This window comes from Eumetopias jubatus, unplaced genomic scaffold (assembly GCF_037043125.1).
Source record: "Eumetopias jubatus isolate StellerSeaLion01/CBP00866 unplaced genomic scaffold, mEumJub1_p1.0 scaffold_9, whole genome shotgun sequence".
Taxonomy (NCBI): domain Eukaryota; kingdom Metazoa; phylum Chordata; class Mammalia; order Carnivora; family Otariidae; genus Eumetopias; species Eumetopias jubatus.
Genome location: NW_028274815.1, coordinates 79,942,683 through 79,956,546, shown reverse-complemented (window position 1 = coordinate 79,956,546; position 13,864 = coordinate 79,942,683). Strand labels below are relative to the sequence as shown.

At 42.4% G+C, this 13,864-nt stretch overlaps 1 protein-coding gene across 1 annotated transcript; it reads right to left on the bottom strand.

Annotated features, from left to right (window-relative positions):
- Positions 1-894: 894 nt before the first annotated feature.
- On the bottom strand, positions 895-12,489 carry NMS (neuromedin S). The gene is made up of 11 exons (XM_088026630.1): positions 12,351-12,489; positions 10,103-10,158; positions 9,758-9,796; positions 6,335-6,358; positions 6,190-6,243; positions 4,803-4,880; positions 3,585-3,620; positions 2,981-3,022; positions 1,843-1,877; positions 1,198-1,364; positions 895-974 (listed from the first exon to the last, which is right to left on the bottom strand). The coding sequence occupies exons 1-11, from the start codon at positions 12,487-12,489 to the stop codon at positions 895-897; spliced, it is 750 nt and encodes a 249-aa protein (XP_087882756.1).
- Positions 12,490-13,864: the final 1,375 nt, after the last annotated feature.

Sequence of the window (13,864 nt, the reverse complement as noted above, 5' to 3'; positions counted from 1 at the left end):
GAGGGGGCTTAAAATACCCTATTTGGGAGAATAGGCTTGAGACTTATTACAAGAGCGTATAAATGCTAAAAATAAAAACGAATCCCAAAGTGTGACATCTACGTTATATCTTAAAAGGAGGACTTTTAAATTTGAGGAGAAGCTTAAAAGAAGGATGTTTCAATGCAGCTTAGGTTCATTGCATCTATCACTAGGGTCCCTCCTTGTGTTACTGCCCATCTTCTGCGTCATCTACTCCTTCGAATGATCTGGGGAGATCTGGAAGTCAAATACTGTTTACAGAGGAGGAGCCTGAGAAGGTAAAAGGGCTAAGCATCCTGGTTTCCTGGAATTGTTATATGTTAACTTGGTGTTGTAACCTCAAGTCCCCGGTGAGTGAGATAGAAGCAGTGTCGTTACGGCAAGTCGCTCTGGTAGTATTTGCATCATGAAAATCATCTTTGAGGTGTCACAGAGCCAAGGCTTATCAAGCATTCCCTATGTACAACCATGCTAAGCCCTTTCATAGATGGTCTCCTCCATTCTCACAAAAACTGTGTGAAGGTACTATTATTACCAACCCTATTTTACCATGGAGGAGAATGAGGCACAGGGATGGGAAGTGACTGGCCCACCGACCCCCAGCTAAAAGGTGAAAGAATCAGAACATGAAGCCAGCCAGTCTCTCCCTAGCCTGGGCCCTCGATTATCAATAATAACAAGAGATCTGTGGCAGGCTAAAACAATGCCAAACCCAGCACATTATTATTTAAAATCTTATTATTTTAAAAATATATCTAATCCCTCCTGCAAGACTTCCTAATAAGAAATGAAAATATTGTGTCCATGCTGCTTTATTTTTTATGCAACTGAATATTCTAGTGAATATAGAGCAAGAGAATTATCTTTTATTGTTCACAGAAAGAAAGTTGACACGTGTTCAAAATAATTGCTCGGTTTCTTTATCTGATCCAGTTTCTCTTTGCCACCGAATTCTGAAAAAAGAAGAGAAAAATGCACTGCTTGGATCAAATCATTATCAGAATCGAGACAAGGCCTGTGGGCATGTTATTGCACAACGTATTTTAAAAATTACGCCTCAGTTTGACAAGTCATAAATTCCCCAAATCGGTACTTATTTATTTTTGCAGTATCTAATTGGGCCATTCAGGCTGTGTGAGTGCTGTGGCCTCAGGGAACCTCTTCCCCGGCTTTTACCCATGGCGTTCTGTCTCCCAGCATCTGGGCAGCTTTCTCTGGCACCCTGGCCTGCCCAGGCCCCAGCTGCTGTCAGCAGGTCAGCATCAGGCCCCAGGGAGCACACCATCATGAGAGACGGAGGAGGCCCAGAGCTGCCCTTGTACATGGACTTCACCTCCACAGGCCTGAAGACCAAGGAATCTCCTTGGATTTAAACTCTGGGTCTCAGAACACTGTTGAATGGGAGGGAGTGGGCTGGCCTGGCAGTACTCCGAGATGTTCCCGCTCTCAAGTGCTCCCCCTCTCGTGCCAAGCCTGCCCGGGGGGGGGGGGGGGGGGAGGAGCTTTTCCCTCATCAGAAGGGTCAGGTGAGAAGTCCTGAGGATCAGCTGGGCCAAGGGGGGCTCTTATTCCCTCACAGCCCCTGCCAGAGACGCTTGCAAAGAGCCAGCATGGGGGCAAAAGCTGCATTGTGTGCCGGGTGGGGGTCTCTGTGGTGTGCAGAGCAGGGAAGGGAGGGGGTGGAGGACACTCCGAGGTTCCAGGTGGCCCCCATGCTCTTGAACTGCCACCCCTCTGGCTGGCTCTCACTCCCCCTCAGTCAGACACAACGTTTGCTTAGAGGAGAACAGTTGCAATGGCACTGACCTTGGAGTATCCTACCGGGCGTTATCGTCCATGTTTCTTCCGTTCCTTGGCTGGGAAAAAAAAAAAAAAAAAAGAAGCAGCTTACAGATACTGAGACAAAACTGCCTGGAACCTGTTTCTGGGCTTCAGATCCTTCCTCACCTGGGCCCTAAGGCCTCGTTCTAGCTGGGATGTCAGCGGCCTCCTTGGGAGTTCACCTGGGAAGCCCTCGCCCAGGGCAAGGATGTAGATCCCCTGTGGCAGTGCCCCAGGACCCTTGCTGTTCCTCCAGCCCTGACACTGACCCCTCCTCTTCCCCACCTCCTCTCCCCACCCCACCCCCCACCCTCCCCCACCCCCGTCTCCACTGGATGCAGCAGGACGGTCTTCAAACCATTTATCAAAGGACTTCTCACCCTGAAGACATCATGGAGACCCACTGTTTCTCAAAGTACTTTCTAGAGAACAACCACTAATAGGTCATACAGGCAGCATGGAGTGGAAGAATTTCCATGATCAAACACGGTGGAAACTATGTTTCCCACAGCTTTCTTATATAGTTCCTGCAGGACATGCCGGTGTGCACTGTGAACCTTCGAGAGTGTTGGGTGCAGTGTTTCCCAAGCTTGTCTGATCTTTGCACCAGTGACCCACAGAATAGTTTGAGGGGCAGGAATCTGTCTGATTCATGGTCTGATATTTTGGATGCAAACCCTTGAGGATCGAGGGGATGAAGCATAGCTAGTGAGTGGCAGATCACAAACTAAGAGTTTCTGATTCTGTGACCTTTGCAGGAGGCTTGGAGACCCCAGGGAAGGAGGAGGGGATGGCGCCTACACTATTTGGGGGCATGTATCCTGGACCTTCATGCCCAGGGACACAGATGCCAATTCTGGCTGGCCCCCGTGGGTGTCCATGAGCAGCATTCCTGCCTCCCACCCACGCTCCTAGAGCTCTGGTTCTCTCAGCCTATGTCCTTCGGCACCCTTTCTTTTATAAACATCAGGTTTCTAGGAGGAGACTTTGAAATTCACCCCTCAGGAAAGGATGAGAGAGTCCCCATAATTATTCACCAGTTTGCCATGGGGTGCTGGGCTGTGCTTATTCCGGAGAATCCATAATTGTGTGGCAGGAGGGAACTGCGGTTAAAAACAGAGAAAAAGAAATGCTATACCCTGAAAAGGAAAAATGGTCGTCCCCGGGTGGCAATGTGATCCTGCAACATAAAAACACAAACCATTATGCAACCAGTTTGTGCCAAAGGTCTGACGATGTCTATGACCGCAGTTTTCAAAGTGTGGTCCCCAGACCAAAAGCATCAACGACACCTGAGACTTGGTTAGAAATGCAAATTCTCAGGTCCCCACTGACTACCTGGAGTTGGGGCCTAGCCATCTGAATCTTAACAACATCCCAAGGTATGGATGACTCATGGTCAACTTGGAGAAGAGCTGGTATACGGGGCTTATGCACTCACAGTACCTCTCCCCAAGTTTGTACAACTGCCACGTGGGCCCCTGAGCCACATCAAGCAAATCCTCAGGAACAGATGGGTCCAGGTGACTCATCTGCAAGGCTGGAGATGAAATATAAACAGCCAGAAGCATTGCTCTGGGAGTCCTCTCTGCCTCAGGACAAGCTCAGGAAAACCTGAAATTAAATGCTCAGCCTCAGAGAAGATTTTAGGGGCATACTGTGAGACCAGTTCTTTCCAGAAATGATCTAAAGAGGTGACAAGATTGCCCATCTCCAAGCACTTCTCCACAGAGCTTCCATACCTTCTTGGTGAAATCCACTGTGGCAGTCCCTGAATCCTGGGAGGGAACGAGGCACAGGTTAACGTAACAAGAACCGCATCCCCCAGGCTTGCAGTCATTCCACTGTGACCCTGTGCCTCCCTGGCTCCATCCTCAGGTACCAGAAATCGGGGGCAAAAAAGCAGTTTAGGGGAAGGGCTAACTATGTAACCAATTATAATTGCCTGTTCCAGAAGATAGGCATGTTCTTGATTGAGGTACCATTTGTGTCCAGAACAATGTTAAATTGGCTTGCTCTTCCCAATGGCGTCAACTTGAAATTGACCCCCATCCAAGGGTATGCCCTGGCAGCTTCTTCAGCTTGTCTTTGCTTGTGGGTCTGGCCTAACAACAGATCAGACTCAATCTGGAAGGCTTTGGGGAGCAGCGGGATCAGACAAGACACACTGCTGCCAGTGCTTAAGATGACCAACCCATTTCCCAGGAACTGAGCAGCTTCCTGGGGCTCTTGGGATTTTCAGAGCTAAAACCAGGAACGTCCTGGGCAAACCAGGATGAAATTCAGCATTCGAAAGAAAATGTTTTCTTCTTTCTCTTTCTTTCTTTCTTTCTTTCTTTCTTTCTTTCTTTCTTTCTTTCTTTCTTTCTTTCTTCTTTCCTCTCTCTCTCTCTCTCTCTTTCTTTCTTTCTTTCTTTCCTTCTCTCTCTCTCTTTCTTCTTTCTTTCGCTACCATGTAATAAAACTTCAATTAGCATTTCGAACAACTATACCTATTACTGAAGCTAGTAATTTCTAAACCCAAAAAACAAAACAAAACAAAAACTATGTTTAAAGAAACAAAGTTCTGAGATAGGACAAAAGGGCAGGTGGAGCAACAACGGGGAGCCCAGGGGATCACCAAGGCAATGTCCATGTCAAGAGGAAGAGGAAGGGTCGGGAAAGTGTAAAAACAGCACGGAAACTAAAAGGAAACATAGGAAGGAGAGCGGAAGGGGACGGCTTTGCCCTCCGGGCGTGCCCGGGCCCTGCAGCCACGCTGTGCGGTTCAAGGAAGGGGACTGTGGCGCAAGGTAGGGCCAGCTCTCCTTCCCAAGGTGGAGGCTGAGATTCAAAGATAGCATGCAAATGAGCCTCCCCTTCCCCCTAGTCCCCTCATCCCCCCAGCGACCACACGCATTTACCACGGTTAAGTGAACTTGGGGTGGCATAAAAAGAGGGCCCAAGAGAAAAGCACCTACGCGCTGTTGCGGAAATCTTTCCACCCTCCGGTCTGCGAGCTGCGCGGCCAGGCGCATTAACGGGTGCACGGGAGGAATCTGCAACAGAGGGCGCGGGGGCGGGGGGTGGGGGCGGTTCGGACAACCGCCGGGACGCAGCCCAGGCTACGCTGTCCTCTCCACTCCCTCTCCAGAATAAAATCCATGTCCACGCCTTAGATTTTCAATAAAGAACTGCTTGCCTTTTATAGCAGGTTACAATTCCAACACCTCACTTATAACTATTCCCTTAGGGTAAATCAGACTTTTCTCTGCCTTATCCCCAGGCGTTCTGTCTTCTTAGGGTGGAGTGCATGGTCCTTTTTCGCTCTAGGTGCCTCTCCTAGTCCAGTGGAGGAGGTGGAAGGACAGAGTTTCCATCCATGGAACAGGAGTTTCAGTCCCCTCTCCCTAATGCGTTTGATTTTCCTGAACTTCTTGTCTGTGGCTGGGGCACACACTCAGACATACATACCCGTGTCTTATACCTAGTCTTTGTGAATCCTCCCTGAGTATTTTGGCTTAGAGTAAAGGTTCATTCGTGTCCCAGAGTTCATCTTTCTCCTTCCATTGTCTTTTTCCCCTTTGTAGTGCCCTTGGCCCTTCCTGATACTATCCTTAACCTCACCTGATCCTCATTCCTAAACCTATACTACAGATGAGTCTTTGCCTCTTAGGGAAAAAACACTTCACTGGGTATTTTTTTAAGGTATTTTTCTTGAAGACGTGGGAAGTCTTGATTATATAAGTAAGTGACTTTCTAATGGTAGAATTTCAGTTACTATAACAGAACCCCTGAATTAAAAATTTTATGCTATGACCTTCCTAAATTCCTCAAATCATGCTCTGCAGAAATACACTTACACAACCTGCTTCTGAGGGTAACTCAAGTTTCTAATAACAAAGTTAGAGGTGATGCATGTTATTCCCATAGGACATATACACAGTGATGCTTATAGAAGGTGCACCTGCATGGATCACTATTGGGGATATGGCACTTTACACTTCACGAAGCACTTTTTAAAATTAAAAAAAAAAAGGTAATATGATAAATGTAAATTGAGCTCAGTATTTATCAGGTCTTTTTCAAACGTCTGTTGAAGTGCATAATAAAGAGTTACTCCTCACTTATTTTTCCTTTTCTAGAATATAGTCTCTAACTTTTCAGACTTGTCAGCCTCCTACCACCCCAGCCCAGACTGGGACAGAGAATCCCTGAAGCCACAGGAAAAAGCTCTTAGAAAGCTATTACACAGTGTCTGCAGGCTCCCTGCTTTTCCACTTATCTGCACATATTAATTAGGACAGGGTAAAAGACAAGCAGAGGAGAGTCACTTTTACAGAAAGATGAGTATGGTAAAATACTGACCCCACTTTTAACTGGCTGTGTCAGCTTCTGAGTTCTGGAGTAGTGAAATAAAAACTGAATAAAAAAAAAGTCGAGTTTAGTACAAGCGTCACTTGGTATAAATGTGAAATTTACATGCCTGCATTGCTGACTGGGTGGTACTCACCCTTTTGTATATGTCTTGATTATCCTAGAAAGAGAGTTGTGAGGGTAAGTTACATAGAATTTTACTGGGGTAGGCAATTGATGAGATTTTCAGTATAAGTTACACCATGGACCTTATTGAATTTATCTGAATATTATGAAATAAATTGGCAGTCTAAAAAGAAATCCAAACTTAATAAGACTATAGTTGATGAAGAGTCTTACAAAAAAGCAAGTTGCCAGCAATACGTCATTATTTTAAGACTGAATCTCATTTTACCTTTCCAATCTTGGGGAGAAAAACATGCTCTCTGGTGCAAAAAAGCAATCCTCTAATTAATTCCCAGATAACCATCAAAGAATTGGAATAAAATTAATGATTGCAACTTTTAATTTTTTCCTGGGTGTACTCTAGAATTCACTTTTTTGGGGGGTTGTTTCAAATAGACCAAACTCTCCCTCCCGCCCCCGCAAAAAGCTTTCTACATGAATCTCCACTCTTGCAGAAAGCCCAAATTTCATTTCTAAATCCTTGTTAGAGCACCACCTTGCCCTTGTTTACATGGATGACAGGTGGGGATGGTTGTATTTGCAGCATATTCCACTTCAGGATCTTGTTATGAAAAAGACATCTTATAAAATAATAAATAAGTTTTCCATGTCTGCATTTTATAAAATTGCTTGAAATAATTACTGTGAATGATATTTTAAATCTGCTGATCTGGGTAATATTGCTCATTCACATCTCAATCACACTGAAACCTTTTTGAATCAGCTCAAACTTCAATCAAGACAGAAATGAAAGTTGTTAATAACACTTTTAATTTGTTGCTGTTGATACAAGTACATCTTCCTACAAACTGTGAAGAGTTTCTAATGGGAAGCAGCCCATGCTTATGTATACTACACACACGTGCACACACACACACACACACTTGCCCTGTCGTGTATGTGTGAGTGTATGTGTGTTTCCTGGGCACGCATTGGTCAAACAATTGATTTTATGTACCGTATTCATCAGCTTTATACTATTATGTTTCAAGCCAAAACATAACAAGGAATATGAAGATGCTTTTCCAGGTGCTCAAACACCACTCTCAACTTTTCATATGCACCTTCTTTGCTTCAATTTTTTCTTTTTACAGAAAAAAATATACTTACCTATCTAACTTATTATTTATTTCCCCAACTAGAACTTAAGTTTCATGAGAGCAGGTAGTTTTGTCTGTTTTGATCACTACTGCATCTTTAGCACTTAACACATGGCATGCTCTCAATAAATATATATTTTTTGAATGGATGAATAGTAGAAATGTGTTCACAAGAATCTATTGCCCCCTTTCCTATCTAAACTTCTGCTCTCACCAGGAACACAAAACAGGAAGACTTTTTGCAGGTGTCATTATTTGTAGAATGTAACTCTGCTTTCTGAATTGCTTAAAGATAAAAGTGCCCTGGAGACAGAGAGCTGGCTTTTCTGGAGACCAGAACTGGTAGTGGACTTAGAGCCCAGGTGGCTCATCCGGACATGGGATAGTTGAGGGAACCAGAGCCCCAGGAGAGGAGGTGACATGCCAAAGGTCCTATTTTAATGCAGCGGCAAGACCAGGAAGAGCCACAGTGTCTCTGTTAATAGATTTAAAATAGTGATAGTTTTGTTCACTGAACAACCCTTTGCTCTTCTATGACTGGAAATGGTGAAGAGGATCAGCTTTGGGAAAATGGAGAAAGTGGACAGAAATTCATTCCAGGTGGGCCCTTGCTCTCGGGGAAACCCACAACCCAATTAACTACTGTAGGTGGCCCATGTGACAGCTCCACTCCACTTCTGCCCCTTCAGGGGACACCCTCACAGCCTTCATGTGGGGTACAGGGAAGCCCATTCTGTGTGAAGTGAAGAGGCAGTGGCAAGGAGATGGAAAACTTTGAATTTTCGCCCTGAATTTTTGCTCTGGGTAGCAAGGCTGTAAAGATTAGTTCTAAAAATCAGGGAGGACAATTGTCTTCAGACATGTGCATAAGGATAAACTGAAAATAAGGAGAAATAGGCATGATATATTTGTGAAGTTTAAGATAGAAAGTAAGGGCGCCTGGGTGGTTCAGTCCATTAAGCATCTGCCTTTGGCTCAGGTTATGGTCCCAGGGTCCTGGGATAGAGTGCCGCATCGGGCTCCCTGCTCAGCGGGCAGCCTGCTTCTTCCTTTCCCTCTGCTGTTCCCCCTGATTGTGCTCTCTTACTCTCTCTCAAATAAATAAATAAAATCTTTAAAAAAAATTAAAAAAAGAGAAAGTAATGTTTGAGTCTTGAGGAATGGCCATTGGTTGCATCAGGGACAATGGTAGCAGATGGTACTTAATTAGCTGTCATTTACTGTGTTCTAGACACCGTTGAAAACACTTCACAAGGATTCAAGCACTCAATCCTCACAATAACATTATGAGGCTAGTATAACTATCATTTCCGTATTATAGATGGGGAAACCAAGACACAGAGAGATTAAGAGATTTGCCCAAGTTAAGGAGATCTAGTTTTTGAACCCAGGTACTTTGGTTTTAGAGTCTGAGCTGTTAACACAGCCTGCAAAGGCACTTTTGGCTAAGAAAACACCTGTGCAAAGATATAAGGGCCTGATGCTTTTGGGGAATAATGAGAAGTTCAATGTAGCCAGGACGCAGTATGCTGTGGCTTGGGAGAGGGGAAGGTGGAAGAAAAGATATAGCTCAAGATGAAAACACGTTAAACATGAAAACATTCAGTTTATGCTTAAGAATCACAGGCTCCACCGTAATACCACCCTCTTGCACTCTTGATTGAATCAGCATTTACTTTGTATCCACTGAAACATTTCTGTTGTGGTTACTATCAGTGTTAGGTCCTTTACACCAGATCTGTTGTTTTGAAGAACTATTATATTATAGTATATCAATTGTAATGTATGTCATGATATATCATAACATACATAATTAATGTAATTATACATGTATACATTATTATGATAATTCTAAGAATATACATGAACTACCAATATTTTATGGTATTTTATATTTGAGAGGTTCACCTGTTATTTCCTAAAACTACATTCTTAACCATGGACTTAGATGTTCACATAGACTTCTCCTGTAGGTAGCTTATTACAGATATCCATTATGGTATAAACATGTGCACTTATAACTAAAAGAATTATTATACGGGGGTGCCTGGGTGGTTCAGTCAGTTAAGTGCCTGATTCTTAATTTCAGCTCAGGTCATGATCTCAGGGTTGTGAGATGGAGCCCTGCAGTCAGGCTCCAGGCTCAATGGGGAGTCTGCTTGAGATTCTCTCCCTCTGCGCCTCCCCCCACGCACAGGTGCGCTGACTCTCTCTCTCTCTCTCAAATAAATAAATAAATCTTGAAAAAAATAAAGATAAAAATAAAAGAATTATTGTATATATACTTTTTTTACCTTAAGTTGCCTAGAAAGAGTTGCCCAATATGCCAGACGCTAAAGAAAAATATGAAAAATGAATCAAAGATCAGAATAAATTCCTTAGTCAATAGCAATCTATTAACACACATATAAAATTATAAAATTGTGCCATTTATGAACCTTGCATTATCTTCTCACACAGTGGCGGTGAATTTCAACACAACTCTCAGGATGCCTTAAATGAGGCCATGAAAATGGCAACATGAATTCCTGCTGCAGCCAAGAATCAGATCTTAAAATAGTTTCAAGTGAACATTATCCACATGATATTTTCAAGGCCAAGACTAAATAAAAATCTCACATTACTGAACAGCAGTGTACCTCAAGCTGCATGACATCCAAGCCATCTGGGGGATCAGCTAGAGGTCGAGGAAATCCTACTGTGAAAGAAACCATAAAAATAATTGGGGGGGGGGAAGGTCATAGCATTAACTTTTAAATCTTTACCATGAGAAACATACAGAGATTCTAGAAATACAATATTTTTAAAAGGATTTACAAAGAAAACACACTTCCACCTACCAACAGTAAGTTGAGATTTGTACCAAAATTAGTTAAAAACAGTGTTTTTTTATTTACAAGGAGTTAGCAGTATAAGAGTTAGTAACTCAAGAAAGAGGGAAATGATACCCGGGTAACAACTCAATTTGTATTTTGATGGAATTTATGAAGATAGGATATCAGGAAATGGTGTCAAAAAAGTATGTGCATCAAAATCACTCTTGGAAATTTTAAGAAATTCAGATACTCATCTCTGTGCCTCATCAGACTCTTCAGGGGTGGGTTCTAGGCAAGGTTGTTACCAGCATGTGGTGGCACCCTATGTCAGTCAATCTTTAGCTGGCCTAAATGAAGTCTTCATCTCATTTGGGCGTGATACAATACTTGGGAGAATAGCTAATACAGCAATTGAAGGAACCAATTGGATAGATGAAATTAAATGGGATGAATGTAAAACCCTGAACTTAGATTTTTTAAATGTAGGACGGGGAATATCTGGCTCAAGAATAGTATATATATATATTTTTTAAATACTGATATTTTGCTTCCTGTAATCTCTCTATGAGCCAAGAAAAAGCTAAGGCAATCTTGTGCTATACAGAAATAATAGTGTCCAAGCCTTGAAAGGTAATAATCCTACTTGAAATGATAGAATATGTAGTTGAGTTAGAGGTACTAAGAATAGTTTTCTTTGGCAAAGAGGAAAATTAGGAAGTGTATGCTAACTGCCTTCAATTATTTTGAGAACTGTCATAAGAGATATTAGTCCTATTCTGTATTCCCAAAGGATAGAAGTAGGGCTCGTTATGGTTAGAAGTTACATGTGATCAGATTTCAGTTTAGTGTAAAGAAAATTTTGATGATTGGAGCCATTCAAAAATGCAAAGTAATTTGAACCAATCCTATAAGGATTTATTAAGAGGTTCTGTGTTAACAGTACAATGATAAAGACCATAGGGACCTACCCTCAGGAAACATAAAATCAAAGAGGAAAAGGGGGAGGTGGATATAAATATATAGACAGATAAAAAGTAATAACAAAGTCCCAAAAGTGTAACACAAACAGATGCTGTTGGAGCCCAGAAGAGGCAGCTACTGGCTCTCTTAAGCTGGTATTGAGTTGGGTGTCACTGAAAGTAATCAAATAGGGAAATCATAGATCCCTGCTCTCCATGAAAGGTTAGATGACTTTCAAGGTTCCTTGCAATGCCTAGGTTTTGTGATTACACTACAGGACATAGCAAAACAAAGACACTATTTGAAATATATTTTCTGTTTGAATATATTTTCAAAGATTTTCTACACCCCGAGATCAAAATTCTAATGGCAAAATCTGAAATTTTGAAATAGTCCCTGCTTTCAATTGGAGCTACCACCACATGCTTCCCTGCATCATTTGGCAACTACCTTGAAATGGGTAACGCATTCTGACTACTGACCCTATACCCCACCCCTGGTTCCCTGCAATCTTGCGGGTTCTTAGAAGTTAGTGAAGAGACACCCGCGTCCAGTCAGCACCTCGGACAGCGCCCAAGCCCAGGAAGACTCGGGCGGGGGGTGCCCCGCAGGTCTGTCTGGGATCCTGCCTCCTGCGACCCCACAGAAAGGCTATGAAAATATTCCCTTCTTCCTGTTTCTGCTCCCTCCCCGCCCCTTTCCAACTGTCCCTCAATCCTCGGTCTTTGGGTCTGTAAACTCAGTTTCACCGTCTCTGTTCTCTTCTCTTCAGAGTTCCCGGAGTACAGATGGCTAAGACACTGGGGTCCTCAACTCATATCTCTCACAGTTTTAGCGGCACATCTTTGGGACAGCCCTGAGTCCAGAATTGTTTAAAGAGAGTTCCACAAGGGAAAGTCGCCTCCTTTGGTAAAAGGCTGCAGCATCTAATTCTGTCCACCTTCTCTTAAATGTTAGAGGCAAATGGGAAGCCATTTCAAAAGGGTGGAAATGGGGGTAGGTGAAGGGATTAAATTTGACTCCCTCCAGAACTACCCTGAAGGATCAAGGTCTGTCTCAGTCTTCCTTAGAGCTCAGGCTAGCTGGGGGTCTGATGAAGGGGTCCCCTTACCTGAAGAGGGAATCTGTAGCATGCAGAAGCAATAGATGGCCAAGACGGAAGGGAATTGAGGAACAAGGTGTTTCATCTTCAAAGCCCAGTTTCTCTTTGCTGGCCACAGATGTAGTCTGCTAGGACAGGAGTTGAGCATTTCCTGAAGTTCCACAGGCAGAGGCAACACTCCGCCCAGCTTCTGATCAGGCCCAGTGGAGAACGTACCGTTATTTGCAATGCCCCAGAGCCCATTGGCTGAGCACCAATCAGTTTTGTGCAGAAGAACCCTGGCTTTCTCATAAATGTCACGCTGGGCCCTTATTTGTAGAATAATATCCTCCTGGTGTAGGCATTGTAGAGAGTCATCTTTTTCAATCCAGCAATAAAAATAAAAAGTGGAGACTCATAATTGTTATTCTATAGTGGTTTGAGAAACATTTCTGACTCTGGAAAGGCTTTTTCTCTTTTTCTAATCAAAGAACTGGACATAAATCTATATATTCTTGCATGATGAAGTCTTATTTCCTAAGAAGCTGTTTATTTTCCACCATTAACAAAGGACGTTTTATAGTCTTTGGTGCATCTGAGAACAAAATTTGGAGTCCTAGATATAATATTACAAGAAACTCAGAAATTCAAGTAGATTTTTTTAAAATCATGGTTGGAAATTAGACTCCTTAAGGTTTCTCCACACTCATTTCCATGAACAAGTTAAATATTTCAAATTAAATCAGTATGCAAGAAAATATGAGTGTTTATTAATAATAATAATATTTCATCTACTGAGCTCCTATTTAGGATTTCACATAAGCTAATTCAAGTACTTCTCACAGAAAATCCATAAGGAATATATTATTATTCCTAACTTATTATCATTATTATTCCTAAATTATTATCCTAATTTTATGAATGGGAAAATTGAGGATGAGAGAGAATAAGGAACTTGCCAAGGTCACCAAGCCATAATGGATGCAGAGCAGGGATTTGGATACTTAAGGGTATCTGAGCCCAGTCATGTCTGTAAAAGTGTGGGATTTTTAGTCAATATGTTCATTTTTTTGTAAAAAGACCCTCCTTGATAGGGAATTCATTCAATCTGTAGATTGCTTTGCATGGTATGGACATTTTAACAATAGGATATTATGCTAAGTGAAATAAGTCAGACAAAGACAAAGACTATATAATTTCACTTATATGTGAAATCTATAAAACAAAACAAACAAACAACAACGACAACAAAACCCAGAAAGAGATAGACTCATAAATACCATAAATACAGAGAACAAACTGGTGGTTGCCAGAAGCGGGGAGGGTTAAGGAATGGGAGAAACAGGTAAAGGGAATTAAGAGGCACAAACTTCCAGTTACAAAATAAGTAAGTCATAGGATGAAAAGTATAGCATAAGGAATACAGGGAATAATATTGTAATAATGTCATATGGTGACAGATTGTACCATGGTGAACATTGTGTAAGGTATAAAGTTGTCAAATCACTATGTTGTACACCTGAAACTAATATAATATTGTGTGT